General features: G+C 45.5%; 1 protein-coding gene across 5 annotated transcripts in view; it reads right to left on the minus strand.

The window, feature by feature from the left end:
• DCLK2 (doublecortin like kinase 2) overlaps positions 1–24,781 on the minus strand; it is a 62,878-nt gene that overhangs the window by 18,331 nt on the left and 19,766 nt on the right. For 3 of the 5 annotated variants that reach the window (XR_010303591.1, XR_010303592.1, XM_064149439.1), the window contains exons 3-9: positions 17,395–17,497; positions 16,179–16,280; positions 14,250–14,300; positions 10,318–10,412; positions 3,749–3,821; positions 2,749–2,857; positions 24–81 (exon numbers count right to left, since the gene is read on the minus strand). Coding sequence is in view for 2 of the 5 variants with exons in the window: in XM_064149439.1 (XP_064005509.1) it covers positions 24–81; positions 2,749–2,857; positions 3,749–3,821; positions 10,318–10,412; positions 14,250–14,300; positions 16,179–16,280; positions 17,395–17,497 (591 nt within the window). In the remaining 3 variants the exon portion in view is untranslated. The remainder of the gene's footprint in view (positions 1–23; positions 82–2,748; positions 2,858–3,748; positions 3,822–10,317; positions 10,413–14,249; positions 14,301–16,178; positions 16,281–17,394; positions 17,498–24,781) is intronic. The other 2 variants (XR_010303593.1, XM_064149441.1) reach the window with 1 other exon arrangement.

Consider the following 24,781-nt stretch of genomic DNA (forward strand, 5'->3'; position numbering starts at 1 on the left):
ACATGCAAATTGCTGCACACTACCTTGCCGCAGCATTTATTCTTGTCGATGATCTTCAGTGCAAACTCCTTCCCTGTGGACCTGGCAAGGAAAATAATCAGAACCCTTAATTAGAAACTGGTCTACCCGCAGGAAGATACACCCATTGGAGCAGAATGCTTTGACCCCTGGAGGCTGCTGACAGAAAATACACAGAACCCACTGGAGTTTGGTGTTTGATTTCTCAGCAGCTCCTGTGCCTGTTGTTTCCCTGACTTCCTCCACTCAGCCCACTTGGGGTGTTAATCCCAGCCTCCAGCTGCAGATTATTCTCCTGTGGCCTGACACAACTCCCTGTCATTGCAGCGTGCCTTGAGCCTTCCACCTACCTGTGTTCAGCTGGTAAGCTTTATAGATAAAATCATACATGGTTAGGTGTAAGTGAGCAGAAAGAAGATTGCTATCCTGGTGGGAAAATTCAGCAGGCTCCATCAGAGATCAAAACCTCCACAGTTCATTACAGACCACATAATTTGTTAGGCACTGATTTTGACCTTCCTCATTTGATTCTTTTCCAAGTATTCTACACAATTCCGTAGTAGTTGCCTGAAGCCCCATGACATTTAAGAGGGTGGCTATGTACAAAGTAAAAAGGATTACTGTTTTCAGCAAGTACTCTCAAAGAAAGGAGCTCTTATGTGGCTTTTGCCCCTTTAAGCAGTAATAATCTTCTCAATTTCTCCAGAAGGGGAGATCAATAGAAGTAAAGCAGCACAACTGAACTGCTGCTTCCTCCCCTCCCCACTGTTAAACAGACCTTACTAAGCTTGCTACTCTGTGTTGTGTCAGAACACCAGCACACACGGTAAGGCACCACTGGAGGCAGTTGCAGAAGCAAAAGTCAGGCATAGTTTTGTACTTCAGGTCTGATTTCCATTCTGCTTTTGACATTAGAACTAGTCAAAATGAGAGCCACAAAACCCCCAACCAAACAAAAAAGGGACCTGAGTGAATGTCTGACATTCATTTTATCCATTACCAAAAGAAAAAAAGCAGTTGAGAATCCCTGCTCTGAAAGTGCAGCTGTGTCTGCAAGGTTGTCATAGTGACACCCCGATCTGCTCTTCAGACCGCAGTTCTCGAGATGCTATCTGCGAAATGCCAGCCCTCTGTGTGATAGCCCTGATGTACAATCTGCTGCCAGCACACAGGCCTCCTTGGTGTGTTATGCTACATTGTGTTATCAGAAAGCCTGCAAGCAGCTGATCAGCAGAACCTACTCAGGAAACCTTCAGCACTTAGGGTGTGTAGAAAGGAGTATCACCCACAAGACCAATCCATCAACCCCCTTCAGAGCTCTCTGCAAAATGCCTTTCCTATGGCACCTAAGAAAGAAAACCCCCAACCCTGGTATCACCCACATAATGTGTGTGCTAATACCAGTCTCTGTCCTACAGCAGTATTGTCTGACAGGGCTCTGCCGTTCTGTCTGGCTGCCAGTGTCCATCTGTCGGCTCACACTTCATATACAGACACCGAAGCATCTTTTGCAGCAGAGACCTTTTGACTCTTGCTGTAGCACAGCTGCTAGAATGGCAGTCTGGCTCCCCAGCTAAGCACAACACTTAGACATCAAGTGTAATGAATGAGAACTACAAGACAAACAGAGTTGGCATTTCCATTCTTAGTATAACCTTGTAGGGGCCTACAAGAAAGCTGGGGGCAGCAGTGTGCCCAGATGGGCAGCAGAGCCAATGGCATCCTGGCCTGGCTCAGGAGCAGTGTGGCCAGCAGGACAAGGGAGGTTCTTCTGTCCCTGTGCTCAGCACTGCTCAGGCCACACCTTGAGTGCTGTGTCCAGTTCTGGGCTCCTCAATTGCAGAGAGATGTTGAGGTGCTGGAAGGTGTACAGAGAAGGGCAACAAAGCTGCTGAGGGGCCTGGAGCACAGCCCTGTGAGGAGAGGCCAAGCCTGGCTGGGGCACTTAGTGCCATGGTCTGGTTGATTGTCTAGGGCTGGGTGCTAGGTTGGACTGGATGAGCTTGGAGGTCTCCAACCTGCTTGATTCTATGATAAGGATGGCAGAAGGTGGCTCTAAACAATACACTGAGAAAGTGACAGTCAAATCATCTGTTAGGTTTGCTCTAGCAAGAGTGTGACACACACCGCACAGGGCTGTAAAGGTGTCCTATCTAGTCCAGAGGAGATGGGGCACAAGAATATCCCAGGGTCTGGAATACTGAAGGGTTGGTTGAAAAGTCTCTAGCTACTCAGTGCACTACCTCATAGAAGCTCAGGGGAGAGAGCAGCACAGGCTGCCAGCCACCAGCTGCATGCCTTGGAGACTCCTATGCCACAGTAGGCTGAAAGCTGTGAGAAATCTTTGAGGCAGCAGGCAGCAGGGATACTATAATCAGCAAACTGCTGAGGCAGAAGGCAGGTCTCTTAAAGGCTGTTTTGGTGCCATAGACAATTCCCTGCTATCCACAACAGTCTGTTGTGTGAGGAGGAGTCCCTAGGAGCCTTAAACAGAAGGTGATAGCTCCGTTAGCAAGGGGATAAAAGCCATGTGCCTCTGCTGCTGTTTGTCTTCCTCTGCTGCAGTAACACATAGGAAGCTCTCTGTGCTTTGCTGTGCCTGGTTCTCCTGAAGCATGCCTTTGCAGCTGCTCTTTGCTGTCATCTCACTATGTTTTCTATGAAGTGATGGTAACACACAGGGCTTTATCCAGTAAAATAAACAGCAGTACTGAACAGTTTTTTGCTCACCGTTCTATGCACTCCTTAACAACAGCAAAATTGCCATCTCCAATCACCTTCCCCACTTTGTACTTCTCAAGAATGGTAGATGACCCTGAGCACTTGTTTCCATTCACACCTGCAGAGAAAAGCAAGGTCAGTACCAAGCTGCAGTGCCTGCAGGATGCAGTGTACCCCCAGGGGGTTCCAGGGATGCAGAACAGTTACAAATGCAAAGCAAAACTTCAAAGTAAGCATTTTATTCACATCCTATTCCCCTGGTTTTGTCTCAAAGGGAGAAGGAACAGGATAGGACTCAGCGGAGTTGCTTGACCTTTTAGTACACATGAAACATTACTATGTTTTGTGGGGACACACTCTTAAAGTAATGAATGCAGTTAGAAGTCCTTAGCCTAAGTGTTAGCTGAGCCCAGAGTACTTCTTTTGAAGTGTCTTTCTGCACACTGAAAGCAAAATTGCAAGTAAATTCATCTACAGCCACAAGTTTTGCCTCCCGAACTCCTTCGAGTCCCCTTAGCTGCTGCAGAAACATCCAAAATGCCAAGTTTAAAAGCTGCTTAATTCAGTACTTCAAAATAACATTTAAAAAGGACTCTAAAATGCAGCTGTAAAGGAATTTTAACTCCCCACATGGCTTTAAAGAGATACAGGGTGCAGCGTTGTGGTTAGCTAAGGTCAGCTGATGGGCACAGCATGGTGTTTTCCAGGAAGGCTTCGTTTCCAGCCCAGCCACAAACACATTTCTAAGGAATGCTCTACAGGTTGTGTTCAGAATCACTGAACTTAACTTCCTAGGAGTGACTGCTGAGGGACAGGGTCCACTGATACTCCACCACTTGATAAAACAAAGAACAGAATGTCCTGGCTTTGCTGCCCTGCTCTTAAAATGTGATGAGGCTGTCAAGGAGGTGTCTTAGAACACAGAATTACTTTGAGTCATCAGAGACCATCTGAAGGTGCCAAACTGAGTGTCACCTGCAACAAAACCATTGCAAGGACTGTGTCCTACCTTCGGGACTCTGGCACTGGAGCAATTCAGGTGCACCATTCACACTGGAGGAAGATCCACCATGTGGAGGGATCTGTGGCAATACAGAACACATTTTCATTTCTGATGGTAAAGCAGTGAAAAAACAAACAGCCAAACCCAGGCAGAGTTAGCAGAAACCATCCCAATGGTACCTACATGGAGTCAGTTTACTTTTCTGCTGCCAAGGGCTTGATGGGAGGAGAGGAAATGGATTCAAACTGGAAGAGGGTAAACTTAGGCTGGATATTAGGAAATCGTTCCTTACAGTGAGGGTGGGGAGGCACTGAAACTGGTTGCCCAGAGAAGTTGTGGATGCCCCCACCCTGAAAGTGTGGCTGGATGAGGCCTTGAGCAACCTGGTCTGGTGAAAGGTGTCCCTGCCCATGGCAGGGCAGGGGGGGTTGGAACTGGATATCTTTAAGGTCCCTTCCCACCCAAGCCAGTCTGTGATTTTATGGTTTCAGGTTAGATGGCTGACATGTAACCAGTCATAGATCCACATTTAGTAGCAGTGGCAATACATAAAACCCAAGCATCTGAACTATTTTGAAGGATGGAGGCAGAAGAAAACTACTTTTGCTGCACTAACAGCTTCACTGGAACTCGATCTAAATCTTCTACTTCACAATTCTATTATCCTACACTTAAAGTCATCTTGTCATGCTGCCCAGGGACATATACAACAGGCATTTTCATTTTAGGAGGGGATGGAGGCATAGGAATGAATGCCATAAATATGGAAAGATGCTGGGTGTGTCCTGGGCACCACTGTTTTAGAGCAGTTAAGAACAGTGACATTCTACACCATCAAGATAGGTTTTAGGTCATTCCCTGTCCTCTGCACAGCATTTCACGTTGCTCAGTGAGGCTCCAATCTTGTTTTCTTCATGGGCTATTATAGTAATTCTCACCACTCGCACATGAAGGATTAAAATGCTTCTCTGCCTTAAGCTCAGTGTCTGTTGAAATGGCTCTGCATGACACCAGGAATGCTAATGCAGCATTTTCCCTTTTAGCTGACATTGTCTGGTCACACTGCTGAATATTTTAAATCATTAACACTATTGTCAATGAAAGAATTGAACTGACAGATAGGGATATTGTCTAAAGGCTCATGAAATGCTAATGAATGCTTAAGTTTCCAGTGGCAGCTGCGCTGCCAAATCAGCTAAAGGTACAGTAGCTAGAAGCTGTACAACTTCATTTTGCAGAGCCCCTAAACCAGTCATCTGTCCTAGCATCTGACACAGAAGCAGCATTAAACAGCAACCATTCAGCTACTGCTCTGCTCCTTGCTAGTGACTTAAACCCAGGCTATGGTAATGCTGCTGTCTGTCTGAGTTTTCTGCTTATTCACAAGAACAAGGACGTTTGGGTCAGGTGGCATTTGTGTGAGCGCCTGAGTCAGTCTCTTCAGCAGCCAGACAGTCACACTGTCTTCAAGCACGAGTGGCGGGAACAGGGGACATCACTGCAAAGTCCTTGTCATCAGCCAAAAATATCAGTAACCTGGTTTGGGTTTTGAGCCAGTGCCAATACATGGGAATATCTAGCCTGCATTCCCAACATCCTTCATCCCTGGAATCAGGGCAGAGGATGACTGGGCACATTCTTTCTTACCTCTCTATTTACAAGAAGGAAGCAAACAGCAAAGGGAACAAAAGCTAGAAGGACGCCAGATAAATCTAATGCTGTTGTGGTGCTAGGTCAGAATCTACACTGGTAGGTTCAGCTGTAGCTCTGCCTCTAGTTTGCTCTGAACATGAGGCTGAATTCACGCCATGCCCCAGACTGCCTTTAATTTGGGTCCTGTTAGTCTGCTCCTCAGCATCAAAACTGGCCTAGCCTGTCCCTACTGTGTCAGAGCACAGTAGGAATAAGCTCTTACGATGCCTGCAAAGTGTCTGAATAACCATAAATGGTGGGGAGGAAGCAGGAATGGACAGTGACATTGAGTGTGCTTTATTAGTAGAGTAATGCTCTGATCATCTAACCACTGAGTGACATGCAGTATTTAGAGCGCCTTGTGCCATTGCCATCCCAAGAGCTGCAGGTATTTGGAAGATGAAAATTAGGGATGTTCAAGGAGTCTGAACTGGTTCACCAGTCATTCCTGGAGCAGCAAGGAGAGGAAAGGAGGGATGTTGCTCTGACACTACACTGGTGAACATGGATGGCATCTACAGTTACAGCACAGATCAGGTTTTGCAACAAGTCCTCCTCCTGCCTTTGAGTGCCCACAGCACTGCTGCTCCCTTCCAACGCCCTTCCCCTCACACATGGTACATTCAGAGCGCATTGGTCTTAAATCCACCCTCTCACATACAGGTGCAGCTCTGAGAGGCAGAATTTGATTCCTGTAGCCATTCGCAGCCACAACGCCAGCAGGAGGTGTTTGGATATTAGAAGGAACTTCTCCACTGACAGGCTGAAGAGAAGGAGGCTGAGGGGCCACCTCATTGCTCTCTACAACTGCCTGGGAGCAGGCTGGAGTGAGATGAGAGCTGCTGTCTTTTCCCTAGTACAACATTCCTAGGTGGACATTAGGAAGAAGTGGTCATGCACCAGAACAGGCTGCCCAGGGAGGGAGGTGGTGGAGTCACCAACTCTGGAGGTGTTCAAAAACTGTGTGGCAGTGGCACTCTGGGACATGGCTTAATGGCCATGGTAGTCTTAGACTGGTGGTTGGACTGTATGAACTTTGTGATCTCTTCCAGCCAGAGTGATTCTATGATTATATGATCCTAACTGCATGTGAATGGTAACATGGAACAGAAGCACACACACAAAACTGAACACATGAAAACACCAATGAAGACAGGCACTAACCCTTCAGATCACTTAAGCACGTTCAACTAAGTGCATTAATATCCCCAGTGAAGTAAAACCCGACTGCCTAAAATGAAGCAAGTACTTAAGTTATTGGCTGGATCAGGTTTTAATGCCCTTTCACTTTGGTTATTTGGTCAATCAGTTGAAAAAATAACGTTGAGAGAAATTTCAGCACAAGGCACAAGACATAACTGGGATGCTAAGAGAGGCATGGACTCTAAAGCTTCTTGAGCTGTGCAGTTTCCATCTTTAGAAAGATGGCAAGATTGCGGTACTTAAATTTCATGAGGGCACAAATAACCACATCCAAGTAAGCATAAGGCATTTATGACACCACTTTCCAGAGTCCCACATTTAATCCAGTCTCGGAGTGATTTTTATGGTACAAAGTGTGCATAGTAACAGATGGTCTGGAAAGTCCAAGTACCCTTAGCAGCATGGCACACCCAAATATCTATAAATGCACTTAGAGAAAATGGTTAAACCATTCCATTTTCACACAACAGGAGACCTCTCAGTCATTTTTCCTGTGCTACCTATCACCATTCTTTCTTAACCCATCCACTGTTTTTTATCTCTATGGCAAAGTTAACAGAGAACAAACAAACTCAGCACATGTGCTTGAAACAGAATATTGTACAGAGCAGTAGTTGGCCACTCTTGTTAACTTCTGCATCGCAATCTTTCCTCTGAAACAAGCCCTCTGAGAAGTGAAGTGCTTAGTTACACACTGGAATGGTTATCTCTGATGAAGATGCCGCGCAGCACTCAGCTGGGTGCATGGTGTATACATTTGTCACAGGAAGAAAGGTGGTTGTTATTTGGGGCTGTGAGAAAAGTCTGGAGTGTTTACTTTTGTAAGGATTCGCATACATTCCTTACTCCAATCTAATCTCAGGCTCCAGTACAATTCCTTCTGCAAGGCTGGGATGCTGGAGAGCAGAGTGGCTCACTGTGTGTGCTAAACAATTAACGGCACAAGGGCACTCTGCTTGGCAGCGATAACAAGGGCAGAAGGAAAGCCTTCCTCTTTCCAGAGCAACATCTCCTGCAGGGCCTTTTCTGTGCCAGAGCATACTGCTTCTGTTTGGAAAGTATTGGGAAGCAGAAGGGATCTGCGGGGACTGAAGAGCCTTCACTTGAGAGGAAAAAGGGCACTTGGAGAATGTGATGTAAGACTCAGTGTCTGAGACAGAGAAAAAACTGCTCTTGCAATCAGGGGCTTTGCAAGTTTACTGCCTTGTCTAGCACTACCAGTAGGGCTATGTAGAATCTCTTTGAATAGAAGAGATCTTCAAGATCGAGTCCAACCATTAACCCAGCATTATCAAGCCACCACTAAACTGTGTCCCTGTTACAGGCTTTGACAACCCTTGCAGGGAAGAAATTTTTCCTAACTCTGACCTAAACCCCCCCTGGTGAAGTGTGAGGTTGTTTCCTCTTGTTGTATTGCTTGTTACCTGGGAGAACAGACTAACCTCCCTTCAGGGAGCTGTAGGGAGTGATGAGGCCTCCCCTAGTCTCCTCCAGGCTATCAATTCCCTCAGCTGCTCCTCACCAGCCCTGTTCTCCAGACCCTTCACCAGATTTGTTGCCCTTAGCTCCAGCACCTCAATGTCCTTCTTATAGTGAAGGATCCAAAACCCCAGCCAAATAGTTAATTTTGGTCTAGCTTTCCAAACAATAGACATTTAAACATACAGTTTGTGTGCAGCTGCTCTTCACAGGAAATAGAAACATCAGCCCTGGTTTGCTTGCTTTTCCTGCTGCTCCCAGCTCATCTAAAACCCTTATTAAGTGGTGCTGTTTCCTAGTCTGCAGAAGTAAACATAGCGAATTTCTACACAGCAAGCCAGCCAAAATATTGCATTTCCAAAGCCACAAAGCTCAGAAATAGACTTTATTCTTTCCCTGCCTACAACAGTATTTCTATCTACATTTTCATTTAGCACCTTCTTTAGGGGAATGTGGGAAGCCAGCCATGCACTCTTAGCAACAGGCAGTGCTTTAGTAACATGGCAAAGCAGCAATCTCAACATAATCAAATGTGGCATGAGGTTAATGAGTGGGCTGGATGATCTGAGAGGGCTTTTCCAACCCACACAATGTTATGATGCCATAAGAAACAAGAGTCATTTGTATTTGATACTTTTGGAATGTATCCGGAGATGGAGCAGGTAACTTTGCCTGTGATCCTGCTACTGAGCAGGTGCATCCTCGTGGGATAAAGCAAGAGCTACTCACAACATCAGCAGCACGTCAGGTCTGAGAGGATTCATTTGTTTTTTGCTGCTTCCTTTGCTCGTATAGGGATGAACTATTTGACATGAGACCCCATTAGTGTCCAGAATCAAATTCCAAAATGAAAGTACTCCAGTCTACTTCAGTGCAACTGACAGCCAAGGGAAAAAGAGGACATGTCCACTTTGCTGAAAACTGCTTGTTCCTACCACAATGATCTCTATCTCAGTGCAGCTCTAATCAGCTAAAAGAGGCAGGACAGTGCTGGGGAGAAAAGGACCAAGTTATCTAGTTTCTAAACTTGTGATTTCATTAAAGACAGACAAGAGAGCGTTGTTAAATAGAGTGCAGACCAGCTGAGAGCCTCAAGTCCAATGATTTTGGTGTCCTCTACCGCACCTGCTATTAGCAGAGCCATCTAGACAAATTTTAAGCCACACGGGTCCAATCTTCAATGTCATAAGTATTAATGCTCTTGAAAATGTTTTGTAGGAGCAAGGTCAATCAGTGTCTCTGCTCAAAGAGAAGCTGTGGGATGGTCCAGCTCAGCAACATAAAAGGCAGAGATGACACTGAATTGTCTGAAATCCAAACAACTCCACATACATTGAAACAAGTAAATGTTTTCTTGGAATTGCCAGAGAAGCCTAGCAGAAAGCAGTGCACACTCCTTGCAGATCAGACAAAGGCTTGGTGCTGATTATCATGCCAAGCCCCCAGTCTCAGTGCTGCTCAAGTCACTGCCTCCAGCCAGGGTCCTCACTGAGGAAACTTTGCACAGAACGGTGCAGCCTCTTCACAACTGTTGTGTTCGCCCATGGGAGCTATTACTTGCTCAGAATAATCAGTGACAGCTACCCAGCGTCCTTCCAGAGAGGCTGCAATTGCTGGTTCCATAAGAAAATTCTCCTTGAAAGGAGTGCTGCACAAATGCAGCAGTCAGATGCTCAACTGGTCCTTTTATTTTACAGTGAAAGGCACTGAACAGCCTCTAAGAATTGCAAATGCTACCAATGTCCAAGTGAGAAGGGAAGAGAATTCTCTAGATGCATCAGGGAGGAAAACCTGTCAGGCATCAGTCAGCTCTCAAAGAAATGCATTAAGGGGGGTGGGGGTGTGCCAAGAGATGGGAAAAGGGATTTGAGAGGAAATTTTGGGCAGTGCTACAAGATAGAGAATGCTCTATTTACACAAGCTGGGGGAATATATATTAAATATATGTTAAGGGGTTTCTGCAGCCCACAAAACAATGGAAAGTCTTGGGGGCAAGCTGGTGTATTCAAGCCACAAGCACCCTCTCCCTTTCCTGAGATGAGACTTCCATCCTGCCAATCGACAACAAACCACCAACAAAAATTAAACCAACAAATCCTACTTCAGTTCTCTTCTCCAGTTCAAAGATCATACTGCAGGGTTACAACCAGCTTTGTTCAGAATCATTAACTGAACAATGGAGTTTAGGGTCTTGCACTTACCTTGAGTCCACGAAAGCTGCCTGGGCTTGTGGGTGAAGAACTGGAGGACTTTGTAGATTTTGGAGTGGATAATTGACTGCTTGGGGTTCCATTAACTGCTCAAAGCAATAGAAGCAAACAAGTGGGAAAAAAACATGAATACAACTCAACCCTCTAACCTGCTTTTAAACATAACACACCTCTGACAAATGATCACTCAAGTCCACATACAAAGACCAAAACAATCTCCTTAGCACTTAGGAATAAATTACACACTTGCTTGGCACACAGCTGCTGCACCCTCCAAACTCCTGCAGCTGGACACAGCATCAAGAAGACATGCAGGTATGGCACTGTCCTAGAGATTGAAAAGCCTCTCTGCCCTTTGCCAGTGCAAGAGCTTGGGCAAATAATAGCCACATTCTCTTACAATTGTATCGTCTATTGTGATATCACACAATAAAATATGGAGAGAGAAAATGTCTAGGAGATACTTGACCTTCCACTGCTCCTTTATGGATCAACACTTCACATTCCAGGTAGAATGCTTCACAGAACACAGTTTTTTGTTTGTTGTTGGTTGGGGCTTTTTCCCCAAGAGAAACAAAGAAGAAGCATGAGCTATTTGGATGATAAAGAACTTGGGCTGTAGTTCAGAAATGCATCAATTTAGGGGGGGAAAAGCCCAATGAGGTAAAACTAGTAGGTCATTTTGGAACTTCTGAGAGGTTCAAGTGCCTGTGAAAGTACACATTTTGGTCACTTCATTGGTTTCAAGCCTGGTCTTCCAGAGAAGCCTGAAACAGTTCCTCATTACACCTCTGGTGCTCTGAATATGACCTAGCTCAGTCCTTGTGCTGTCCTGAGAACAGCAAACTGATGAACTCCATCACACAGCGAGGACAAGCAGAGTGCTCATCACAAATGTGATGCAGCATTCTAGGATGTGACATTATTTCCTCTCCAGCTGAACCTCATTTTTCCTGGGAGAGGAAAACGTCAGGCACAAATTTTAAAGCTGAAATCATTTCATAGTGAAGATTTTTTTTCCCAGAAAGGAAAAAGCATCCCTAGGAAATAGAAGCTGAGCTTCAAGGTAAATAATGAGTTGCACCTGCACATGTTCAATGCAAAGTCAAAGCTCTGCCACGGGCTGTGCATTGCTTTTGACCAGCACTGTGGGATTGATGTCGCCTGTCTGCCAACCTAGTACCCTAACCTTCTCCCAGAGGTGAAGGTGCCTTCCAAGCACTGCATCTTCCACAAATCCCTGCTATTCTCAAAACCTCTTCCTCTCATGTGTGATGTTAAGATACAGCACTTGGCTTTGCATTCCCAGACCTGCTACAGGCCGAAGAGCTTAGTCTCTTGTACTGAAAGCATTCAGTATGTTTAAGGGTATTTTGCCTTGACTTTAACAAGAGCTGCCTGTAAGAACAACAGGTGAACTATTTATGTGGTTGTAAGAAGCTAAAAGTATTTAGCTGTAGATGTCCCTCCTGCAGACTTCTTTCCATCACTACTTTGGACAACCTTCTTGAAATCTGGCATCTGTGTTCTAAAGACTTTGCAAGCCTGAGAATGCAAAGGGTTAGTGAAGGCTACCTTACTGTGTTCCCCTCGCACGCTCAATCAGCTCTAGCCATTAGGAAAAACATGGAGCTGAAGGTTCATGACCCAAAATTAAATACTTCAGTAGAAGAATCTGATTCCAAGTGACTAGCACTAGAGGAGAAGAACAGTCTCATCTGCTCACAAATTCTTTTCACACAGCCCACAGAGAGGTCAGTGTTTCCTGAGCATGGCCATCGAGCCATCTGTGCCGTGGTCAGAGCGCTAACAGAGCTAGTAAGCCCGTGATGCTGGCAGGTTAGCAGCCTCCTTCCCTCATAACCACCTAAGGAAAACCATCTCAGCCTATACTGACAGCACTCCATCTCTTTGCTCATATCTTAGATGTGTTTGGTGGACAGGTGGGTGTTCTGAGCCAGGCTGTGAGCAGATGATGCCCAGAGGTCACCTCTAGGATTCTAAGACAAGTGTTAGGTTCTGCTCCTATTTACATGAGCTGTCTGTAGCTATGGCTTTGTGATCACCTGATGATGATCCACTGCATCTGAGTTGGTCACAGCTGCAGCAACAGCAAAAGCTGGAACTGGCCCTGTGCATATACTAACACTCTGCATCCAGAGGAAGTCAGCCAACTGCTTGTGCTGCTTTATGCTGAGATCAAGTTAACTTTTTTCCCAGTAGCTGGTCTGGGCTGTGGTTGGGATTTGTACTGCAAACAGTGTTGATGGCAGAGGGATGTTTTCTTTCTGCTGAGCAGAGGTGACCCAGGGCCAAGGCCTTTTCTGCTCCTTATCCCATGCCACCAGCCAGCAGGCTGGGGGGACACAAGAGGCTGAGAGGGACAGAGCTGGGATAGGCATTGGCTGGTTGGTGGTGAAGAAATGTTTTTATTTGCATGTCTTGAGTGTTTTTCCTCTGTTCACCTTTTCATTACACTTTACTATTTTTCAATTACTCAGCTGTTCTCATCTAAGCCTGTGAGTTTGCTCACTTTCACCCTTGCAGTTCTCTTCCCTCATCCCACTGGAGGGGCAGAGTGAGCGAGTGACTGGGTTTGGCTTAGTTGCCAGCTGGGGTTAAATCACACTGCTATTTCAGACAGCAGTACCCTTTCTTTTGTTGATTATCCACAAGTGATCTGTACTCATGTTTGACACAAACTCCTCTGCTGCTATTGATTTGCTGACTCTTTCATATGTGTGCAAACTTACCTTTCTTATCTGTTTTCTAAGTTCTTTTGCTGTCTCTTTCAACATATTTAACAGTCTGAACATACAGAAAATAAATCCCTCTCGTTCTTTGTGTGGTACATATTAGGCTACAACTCTTTAGCATATTGGGAGGTTGAAAACTGAGAAACCACTGAATATTTTACACAGGCAACAAGCTGGGGAAGGGTCTGGAGAATAAGGCTGGGGAGGAGCAGTTGAGGGAACTGGCGTTGTTTAGCCTGCAGAAAAGGAGGCTCAGGGGAGATTTTATTGCTTTCTACAAGTCCCTGGAAGGAGCTTGGAGTGAGGTGGGGTTGGTCTCTTCTCCCTAATATCAAGTTATAGAAGAAGAAATGGCCTTGAGTTGTGCCAAGGGAGGGTTGGGTTGGAGATGAAGAAACATTTCCTTCCTGCAAGAGCATCCAGGCACTGGAACAGGCTGCCCAGGAAGGTGGTGGAGTCCCTATCTCTGGAGGTGTTTAAGAAAGTTGTGGCCATGGCACCTGGGGACACAGTTTAATGGCCATGGTGGTGCTGGGTTGATGGCTGGACTGGATGATCTGAGAAGGCTTTTCTACCCAAACAATCCTTTGATTCTACAATTGTTAACTTCTAGCATGGTTCATAGCCTCAACTTTTTAACTAATCAGACTGCATAATATGTGGAGTAGAGATACTTTTCCTTCGAGCTGAAGGTTTCATGGTGTTACAGAACTTTAGGCTGAAGCAACACAAGAAAGGAAGCTCAGAAACTGCAAATAAAATGAGAAACTATGGCATTTTTTTGTGCTGCATTTGCCAGCTGCTGCTACCTCTGTCTGTTTGAGCTGGCTGGACTCTCCTATTAAATTATGCTTCAGAATACACATGGACAAATAATACGAACATATTGCACCTCGGAATGCTCCTCTACTTGCAGTCAAATCATACCTTCACAGCCTTCACTTTGACACCATCAGCAAACATCCAACAGCTACAAAGCATCATTTCTATTATTGCACTCCAGCTATCTACTTGGATGGAACACCCACACTCATCATCCCTCTGCTCCACTGAATGCCATATGTGTCTGGAGCCTGGAGACACTCACAAATGCAGCAATAAGAACACAGGTAAACGGTGAGGGAAGAGACACACCAGTGATATACAGCCATAATAATAATGGCTCACCTGGGGATTTTGCTGAAGAATGAGCACTGGAGTAGTGGCCACCCCTCTTTACTGTACTCATATATTTGACACAAAGGAAAAAGACATTAAGGAAAGAAGTTATTAAACAGCTCTGAACATGCAGGGAAGGAAAAGGGTAAATAAAGATGAGAAAATAAAATGGCAAGTAAATGGAAGGATAAATACCAAACATTTTGGATGATTTTTGCAAATCAGCTCAACCCCCTGAGGAAGTCCAAGTCAAACACAAAAGTCAGGAAATGACAGCACTGGGTTCTATACATTTTGCATAGAATTGGCTGTTGGTCCCAGTGAACCAGGAGGGCTTTTACCAGGAACCGCAGGCAGCGTAGCTTAGTTGTGAAACTCACCCTATATTGTTCTTTGTTCTTTAAAGCTTTTCAGTTAAGCATTCAATCTCTACAAACAGATGATAAAGATTCCACTTTGAAAGAACCCAAAGACAGAAAATCACTTTAACTAGCACCAGTAAAGCAAAACAAATATTGCTATGAAAATGAGACTATGGCACATGTTGCAGTTTGGAATAAAACAGGCGAGAGCTTACACGTGCAGCTCCACTCAGAACAAACCAGTGGGTATTTACTCAACCAGCAGTTTGATTTCAGGGCTACTTCTCTAGGTCTGAGGGGGGGAAAGTTAATTTCCATTGTCTTCTGCAATTAAATATAAAGGTTCAAAAAAAAAAAAAAAAGGCAGCAAAAGCCCAAACTTTTTTCCTTCTATTCCAGCCTCAGTGACTGGAACATGTGGTTTTCAGCCAGACTGCTGCCACAAGCACACTGTGAGCCTTGCCTTGAAGCTACAGGAAGCCCAAGAAAAAGATTTTACTCTGTTAATGAACAACAACACTTTATAGAGTACTTATTACAATTACTAGAAACAGCAGAATTCTGTATTCCTTTGTGCTGGGCTGCAGCAAGAGCAGTGTGGGCAGCAGGGCAAGGGAGGGGATTCTGCCCCTTGGCTCTGCTCTCCTCAGACCCCACCTGGAGTCCTCTGTGCAATTCTGGAGCCCCCAGCACAAAAATGACATGGAACTGTTGCAGCCTGTCCAGAGGAGGCCACAGAGATGCTGAGAGGGCTGCAGCAGCTCTGCTATGAAGACAGGCTACAAGAGTTGGGGCTTTACAGTCTGAAGAGGAGAAGGCTTTGAGGAGACCTTGGAGTGGACTTCCAGTATCTGAAGTGGGCTGCAGAAAGGTTGAGGAGGGACTATTGACAAGGTCTTGTAATGACAGGATGAGAAGGAATGGGTTTGAACTGGCAGAGGGGAGATTGAAACTAGGTATTAGGAAAGGGTTCTTTGCAGTGAAGGTGGTGAGACACTGGCACAGGCTGCCCAGGGAGGTTGTGGAGCACCCTGGTTGTGGAGCATCTTTGATCACATTGGGTGGTTCTGTGCTCCACAACCACCCTGGAGGTGTTCAAGGCCAGTTTGGATGAGGCCTTGAGCGACCTGTTCCAGTGGGAGGCTTGGAACTGGATGAGCTTTGAGGTCCCTTCCAACCTAAACCATTCTGTGATTCTATGATTTTATGGAGAAAGCCTCCAAAACACTCCAGTCTCATCCAATGAACAGGAATTTAACCATCTAACCATCCTGTAGTTAAGTCTTCAAGACAGTTAAATGCCACATGGAAAACTTACCCCAAGTGTACAATTAGCACAAACCATTCCAATTTTCATGATCCAAAACTCTTAGTGCCAGTTAGTTAACAACCAGAAGCCACCTTTCTTCGTGGGATTCAAAAATAAATGCAGAATCCCTTAGGAATGAGCACTACATCTGTTAGCCAAAGCCCAGCCCCACACCATTTGTTTCAGAACCAACAGTGGCATTAGCCCACTAAACACATTTTCACTTCCACCTGTTTGGTATGTTCAGCTCTTTCCTAGAAGCAGTACCTGAGGCAGGGGATTTGCTGCGGCGTGAGGGTCCTGGGCTCTTGGATCCGGCATGCCTCATGCCAGATGCTCGGGAGTAAGAAGACTTCATAACACGGCATTCTGCAAAGCAAGCAGAGAGAGCTCTGCCAGCAGCTCCACGGACAGGCTCCCTCCAACGCTGCTCCTGCCGCTGAGTGCCCAGAAGAGGGCCGTGGCTGTTTGCTAAGCATACTATGCCAACTCATAGCAGGGACCTCATCTGAGAACTGCAAGCGACACAACCGTGTGTTTCAGGCTACACTACTGTGTAGCTACACTACACACATATAGTCGAGCTAGTGAAAGGCTGTATGTAGCATTCTGGATGTAGCAGTTCTTCAGGTCCCAGAGCTGCTTTATTACTATCATTCCTGTTTCTACCCACGCACTGCTGAAAGAGTGACAAAGTCAGCTGATGCCAAGCTTCTGCTGGCGATCCAGTAAATCCTGCACACTGAAATGGCAGCTTCACACAGGGCAGCTGTGCAGCAAGCCCCATTTACCTTACCTTGCAAGAAACTAACATTGTGATCAATTTTTAAAGAGGTGAAAAAATGCCTCTTGGTTCCAAAAGGCTGAGACAATAGATGTGTGCTATTTACCAGCAGCTACACAGCAGTAAATGAAGGACAGACTCAACAGGAGAGCAATTAACTGACATATATGCATTGACATTTAGGAAACATTTTAATTCCTAGGGCTAGCATCCACTACAACCCATTCCCAGAGGAATCATCTATATTTTTCCTCCTAGTTTCATCCCTGTTACTCATTGTTGCAGTGTCAATGCCATCATTATGATCCCACATCACCATCAACAGTAAGTAGAGCTGCAAGCCCTGCCAGGTAAATCCCATCCCGCTCTATAACTAGCCTGCTTTTCTCCAGTAAGACCCCCAGACTTGCTAGAGGAAGCAGGGACCACCAGAGGTGAAGAGGCAAAGAGAGCAACCCTCCAACAGTGGGTTCTCAGAAAGGAAATTAGTCCAGTTTAATCTGGTGATGTAATGGGGAGAAGAAACTTAGAGCCTTAATGTCTGCAAAGGGAAATGATGGTTTCGTTCAGACCAGGATTTGCAGTGTGAGTTAACACAAATGTGTTCTTCCATGTCTTGAAAGGAGGGGAAAGGCAGGAGCAGCAGGGAAGGAGTCCTCAGTGGGGCTGCCCATTTCGGGAGGTTTAAGATTGTCTTACCACTGTGATCCAAGATGAAGTCATCCTGAGCGTAGCGGTATTTCTCAGGTCCACATGCAATGAAGACATCATCATCTCCAAAGAAGTCCTGCAGGCATGTCACCTTGACAGCAAAATACACAAAGCAGAAAAAACAAATGCAGTGCTTTCAGATGCTGAACCTTCCATTTGTCAGCACCAGCTAAGGAGTTTGTCTTCTCCTTTTAGCAGCAGCTGCAGCACACAGGGTGATGGGAACACCCTGGTCCTCATGTACCTCAGCTCTCCAGCAGTGTAGGAAGTCTCAGGGTCAAGAATGCAACGTATCAGTGTCCCTCACCTCCAAAACCAACTCCTCTTACATTCCACGCCTGTAACTACACATGCACCTCCAGCCTGGTGGTGGTTGAGGCCAGGTCCGACCTGGTCTAGTGGAAGGTGTCCCGGCCCACGGTGAGGCAGGGGAGGCGTTGGACTTGGATGATCTTTAAGGTCCCTTCCAACCTAAACTACTCTGTGATTCCATGCTTCCATGCATATTGATGACTGAGTAGACCAGCTACAAACACTACTCAAACATCAAAGCTTCCTGCACTCTTACATTAATTACAGATGGGGAAAACTCTTGAGTTAAAATGACTGCATCTGAAAATGTAAATGTCTTTTATGTTGAGGCATGTCATTTCCATGTGTTAATGTGCTGTAACAAAAAGTCGTGCATTCAGTGACTAAAAGGTACCCTATATTCAAGAGAAAAAATGGAAGAGACTTTCTTTCATGGCCTTTGCAGCTGTCTGTTCTTAATTCTCCCACTGATGATGTTGCAATCTATTTCAAGAAGGGCAGGGGCACCACAAAGAAAAAGGTTTTAGACTCTCTTCAGAAATAGAAATTCAGAAACATCACTCCTCGAAAGCAAACAGTCAGCTTGTGGAGGAGCAAGTATCTGCTTTAAAAACCACTGCAGCCAAAAATGCTCCAACGAGAAATCTCACCAAACTCATCTGAAATCTTCTGCAAGGAAACAAAACAAAAACAAACAAGAAAAGAAAATGAAAAAAAGAGAAATGTTTCTAATCGGGTAACAAGGTGGTTTGTAAAGTAAAGAGATTCAAAGCTTCCCTACTCTTTTTAACAGTGACATCCAAATGGCTCTGGGAATAAAAGCTATGCAGAAGCTAAGAGAGTTAGAACCGTTTGGTAAAATCCTGTAATGAAAGAGGCGAAACAGAAACTCTGCTTTTAGGGAAACTGGCTTTTTTTCCCTTCCCTGTTACCCATCAACCTCATTTGCATCTCCTACCCACAGTGAAAATCGTCAACATTGGCAGAACTGCAGGAAGGGGTCTCTGCTGCCTGCAGTAGCCCGAGAAACGCTCAGAATATCAATGACCCTCAGCTCTCCGCCAGAGCATCCACCCAGCAGCGCAGTCAGTTGTCATGGCAGCTAACCCAGCAATAGCAGCCCCTGCCCTTACAGCAGGATCCTCACTACAGTGCCACATGCTTTGTCCAGCGTTTGTGTCTGTGTGACACAGGCACCACCAAGATCCCTCTGTGATTCTCTTGCACTGCAGTGACAATCTGCTGTCACTCAAAAGGCGTTTTCAGCTGTGCTTGAAACCACTACTTCTAATGAAGCAGAGAGGCAACGGTTAGTGGATGTAGAGGATGCACAGATTTCAGAGCAGATGCACACATTTCACTGCAAGAGGGACACTGGTTTGCTGGAGCACGTCCAGAGAAGGGCAACCAAGCTGGTGAAGGGTCTGGAGAACAAGGCTGGGGAGGAGCAGCTGAGGAACTGGGGTTGTTTAGGATGGAGAAAAGGAGGCTCAGAGAAGACCTTGTTGCTCTCTACAAATGCTTGACAGGAGGTTGCAGTGAGGTGGGGGTTGCTCTCTTTCACCTAATAACAAGTGATAGGACAAGAGCAAATGGCCTCAAGTTGCACTAGAGGAGGTCTAGGTTGGAGATGAGGAAAAATGTCTTTGCTACAAGAGCAGTCAGGGATTGGAACAGGATGCCCAGGGAGGTGGTGGAGTCACTGCCTCTGAAAGTGTTCCAAGAAATGTGTGGCCATGGCACTTGAGGACATGGTTTCATGGCCATGGTGGTGTTAGATTGCCAGTTGGGCTTGATGATCTTAGAGGTCTTTTCCACCCAAAACAATGCTAGGTTTCTGCGAGAGCCCACAGCCTCTCTGGGTAGTCTTTATGCCTCCTTATTTAGAGCAGGGAAAAAGTGAAGCACAAGCTCCCAGCAGTGCAACTCAAAATACAAACAACTGGGTGCTGAAAGGGAAGGGAAAGAAATGCATCTGCTCCAAAAATCCATTTCCTGATCCCCCGCTGCCCGCCAGTGAGGTGTTTTAATGTCACATACACACATCATATTTAACTTTAAACCCAGGCTCATCTTTCTGACAACTATTTAGAACTAAAAGACTTTGCTCTTTCCAAACAAATATTTCTTCAGTCAGGTCAGTCTCCTAGAGTAGGATAGCAAAACTGTGATCCATACAGAAATCCCTTTCCCATTAATATCATACAGGACTAGAGATGAAACTTCCACCAACCCCCACTCCCCACTCTGAATCTAACCAAACAGAAAATACATCCCTAGCAGAAGAAACACAAACAATGATTCGTATTTTACAGTCAGAGCTCAAGAGCTATCTAATAGACATTCTTTATGACAAAGTTACCATTAAAAACTCTGAATGGGGAGGGCTTTTTACAGGGACTTGTAGTGATAGGAGAGGGCATGGCTTTAAGGTGGAGGAGTGTAGATTTAGACTGGCTATTAGAAAGAAGTTCTTTGCAGTGAGAGCAGTGAGACCTTTATTTATGAGTAAGCAAAAGCCAACTATTTGTCTGGTCTGCCAGTCAGGTAATAGTTGCAATCATCATTTCTGTTGCCACTCCACTGCCAACCAGGCGCATCAGAACTCCTGCAGTGTTTTTGAAGCTCTCGAGCTCACAGTTCAAAGATGCATGCTTGCCCTACAGTCCAAAGCAGGGGGTTGGACTAGATGATCTTTCAAGGTCCCTTCCAGCCCCTGAAATTCTGTGATTCTGTGAAAGCAATCCTGCAGAATCAGGCCAGTTGTCTGTTTTCTGTTTCAGTTCTCTCACAATCAGGGGCAGACTTAACTCTCCAAAGGAAGAGTTTCCTCTGGGCAGCCTCAGGAGCTCCAAAAGGAAGGTGAAAAGGGCATTCCCACACCTCTCCTACTGTGATTTTAATACAGATTTACTTCGCTCAGAACTTGCCCTTGGTCTCTGTACTGAAACAAAAATTCAGCCAAAGGAAAATCAGTCCCTGTGTTTAATCCATGTTTTCACCTCTTCACTGAGTCATCAATATCCTTCATGACTGAAACCAAGGACAGAACAGGCTCAGGACTAGCTTAAGGAAGCTACTTCCCTGGTTACACTGAATCATGTTTCCTGACATGCCTGCGGTGAGCAGTGAGAGAACAGAGAGATCATGAAGCAGAAAACCAGAACAGTCCAACCAAGGAGCCCCTGACATGCCCTTTAAAAACCCCTGTAAGTGCCAGGCTGCTTATTTGAAGTAGCCAGCAGCTGTTCCTTATGCAGCAATGACAAAGCACTGCAGGAGGCTATGCTAAGTGATTTGGAAGAGGGCAAAAAAGCAGGCAAGGCTGGATGGGGCCTGAGCTGCCTGGTTAGTAGGAGGTGTCCCTGCACATGGCAAGGTATTTGGAACTAGATTATCTTTAAGATCTCTTCCAACCCAAACCATTCCATGATTCTATGATAAAATAAGCTGTTGAAGAGCCAGGCAAGTACAGAAGCCCAAAGGTAGGTTTAGGTTCAATATTAGAAGAAGCTTCTTCCCTGTAAGGGTTTTCAATGACTGGTGAGAGGCCTGGAGCACAGCCCCATGAAGAGAGGCTGAGGGAGCTGGGGGTGTGCAGTCTGCAGAAGAGGAGGCTCAGGGCAGACCTCATTGCTGTCTACAACTACCTGAAGGGAGGCTGTAGCCAGGTGGCGTTGGGCTCTGCTGACAGGCAGCCAGGGACAGAAGAAGGGGACAGTCTCAGGCTGTGCCAGGGCAGGTTGAGGCTGGATGTGAGGAGGAAGTTGTTGTCAGAGAGAGTGATTGGCACTGGAATGGGCTGCCCAGGGATGTGGTGGAATCACCATCCCTGGAGGTGTTGATGCAAAGCCTGCCTGTGGCACTTAGTGCCATGGCGTAGTTGATAGTCTAGGGCTGGGTGCTAGGTTGGGCTGGATGAGCTTAGAGGTCTCTTCCAACCTGGTTGATTTCTGTGATTCTATGACTGGAACAGGCTGCACAGGGAGGTGGTTGCATCCCTATCCCTGAAGGTGTTTTAAAGCGTCAGAGATGTGGTGCTGAGGGATGTGGTTTAGCACCAGCCTTGGTGGAGTCAGAGAATGGTTGGACTGGGTGACCTGAAAGGTCTTTTCTGACCAAAACGATCCTGTGATTCTACATTGATATGCACAACCACAGCTTTTGAAAGGTCTGGGGCCTCCTCAGCTCTGTTGGGACAGTGCAATAAGACCATATAATAAATGTGATTTGCAGGTCAGAACATCCACAAGACACTGATTTACCACTGGGGGTTGGCATCTGGCACGCTTTTTCTTGACATGTATTAAATTCAGTTAACAGGGATTGAAAAATGAGAGGTTTTAGTTCTAAAGATGTGTAAATGCCTTGGGTAAAGGTGGATTATAACTTATTTAGCAAAACAGGGAAAAGAAGGATAAAAGAAAACCAGACTGTGGAAACAAAGACCATAATGAGACTAATTCTTGTAGGCCAGCTTCCTAAATGACTGTTTAATCAATGGCTGGGTCAGATTAGTACAGTCATCATGAGAAAATGAATCTCCTTTCACTAGCGTTCCCTGATGAGAAGCAGCAGTGAAAAAACGAAGGAGACAAGCCCTTCTGTCCCACAGGGAATCTAAAGAGTACGAAACAAAACAGAAATGCAAAAATCTTTGCCTGCAGCCTTGCAAAGAGAAAGAGCCTGGCAGTAAGCCCAGGAAACGCCTAATGCAGGATGACAGGGCAGGAGGACTGCACAAACAGACTGCTCAGGTCACCACAACTCACCCAGGCAGCCAGTGGGAGCAGATGACAGAGCAGAGCACATCTCACCTCCTCCTTTTATTTCAGTTTTAAACTGATTTTTTGGGGCATAGCTTTTCCTTTTAACACCTTGACGTTTAAGTCAGAGAAGGAACACATGTGGAAACGGGAGATGGCATTTGGGTGCGATTCTACCTGATCGTCCTCCCAGCAATGGAGATGGCAGGCAGAAAAATGAGCTGTAGAAATATGCACAAGTTAGTTCCCACACCTATCTATTTCTTACAGCCTCTCCAGCACCGAGGGGCTTTCTAGCACGGTCTGTTCACCAGGTTTCTTTCCAAAGGGCAACATGATCTCTTTCTGCAAAATCCTATTGCAAGTAGTGCACTGATTGCATGCAGCTATTGAGCTGCAGGTTAATTACAGAAGAAACGGGTTACAACTCTGATTACAAATGGTTCAGAAGGTCCACACTTGTCTATCTCTGTAATACAAAGAGCTCCAGAACAACTCTCACTGCAGCATGAGCCACTTCTTCAGCAAGAATCACTCGCTCCAGTATGTTAAATAGTGAAATTTAGTGTCATGCATCTCGAGCTCGAGAGTTACACAAAGAAACAGCCCCAACAAACACGGAGTAAGTGGAAACTGGAAGGAGCTAATTAACAAATGCAGCTTATACGGCCATAATCCAGTTTGTTTAAAGAGATAAAACCCCTACAACAGTATTTTCAGTTACAAAGCAAGGATTATATCTTTGCCCATAGATGCATTAATCACAGCAGCTCAAAAGTCAGCAGAACGTTCTTTCCTTAAGCAGCATCACTGGGCAGCCTAATTCAGGACCAAAAATAGCACCTGACTTCACACAGCTAACCTTCCATCCTACCACTGAGCTGCTGGCCTGAAAACAAGAGCTACTTGTATGATGAAAGAACATTAAAAGGACAGGCCTACATATAAGGACAGAAAGCTGCCTCATCCAACTCAGTGACATTGTATGATGGATTTAATCACACCCCGGCCCGCAACACAAATGCACTTTAAACGTGTTGGGACATTTAATATCCCCAAAAATTGCCTCTTTTCTACTCTTCTAGAAATCAGTGTCCTTGGCTCATCACCCTACTTGAAACACATGGCATTCATATACTAAGGGAACTTAAAACTAATGCAATCAGGTGGTCAAATACTCAAAGTGCTTTCCTTTCTCCCATTCCTTAGACCAGAACTGCTGCTGTGACAGGCGGCGATAACCAAACGCAACCCAAGGTTTCCGCAGTTTGTGGGCAAACACAGTTTCCTGGGGAGGTTCCAAAAGCAGCAGTTCCTTGAAATGAGAATGATTTTTCCACAGATAGAAGGCATTCAAACACTGTGGGCAGTGCAGGCAGAATAAAAGACACGACAGAATCCGGAAAGGTCCTTTGATGAAGGGTACAAATAACTTGTCATAGGTCTTTAAGCTTGAAATGGAAGCTTTACAGTTTTACAGGTGAGCAGGTTGCCCAGACAGGTGGTGGATCCCTGGAAATAGTTCATGGTCACAGAAACAGAATTGTTTTGGATGGAAAAGACCTCCAAGTTCATCCAGTCCAACCATTCTCTAACTCTGTCAAGGCTGGTGCTGAACCATGTCCCCCAGCACCACATCTCTGCTTCTTTGAAACACCTCCAGGGATAGAGATTCAACCATCTGCCTGGGCAGCCTGTGCCAGGTCTGAGGACAACAGCTGCAAAACAAAACATCATTTTGCAGGCTTAGGCATTTCCTCAAGCCTATCAATGTTTGTAAAGCAGCAAACAGTCCCTGAGGAAGGATGTAAAGAGCTGAGCAAATCTGATAGGAAAGGAGCATTTTGCATCTTCAGTGATATTTAATATGAAATCAAAGCTGATTCATTTTCAGTTCAGCCCAAGTTCCATGACAAAGCCTTAGTACCTACAATTACAAAGGCCAAGTCGGATGGGGCAATTTGATCTGAAGATGTCCTTGCTCACAGCAGGGCAAGGGTTGGTCTAGATGATCCTTAGAGGTCACTTCTGACCCACACAGTTTTATGGCTCTGTGGTTTCCTTATGGCTTGAACTGTCCATGTGGTAGCTGTTAAAGTTAGGTTTCTGTTCCAGTTCTATTACAAAAATAAAAATCCATCAAATGAACTAACTCCAAGATCCCAACTATTAGTCAAACTGCATGACTCAGTGCAATTTCATGTTGTTATGTAGAGGCATAAAAATCTATTTCCGGAAGCACAGAAACAAAATGAAGCTTATCCACTCTCTATTCACCACTTCAACCAAGCCCTACA

The sequence above is a fragment of the Pogoniulus pusillus genome, chromosome 10 (genome assembly GCF_015220805.1).
Source record: "Pogoniulus pusillus isolate bPogPus1 chromosome 10, bPogPus1.pri, whole genome shotgun sequence".
Taxonomy (NCBI): domain Eukaryota; kingdom Metazoa; phylum Chordata; class Aves; order Piciformes; family Lybiidae; genus Pogoniulus; species Pogoniulus pusillus.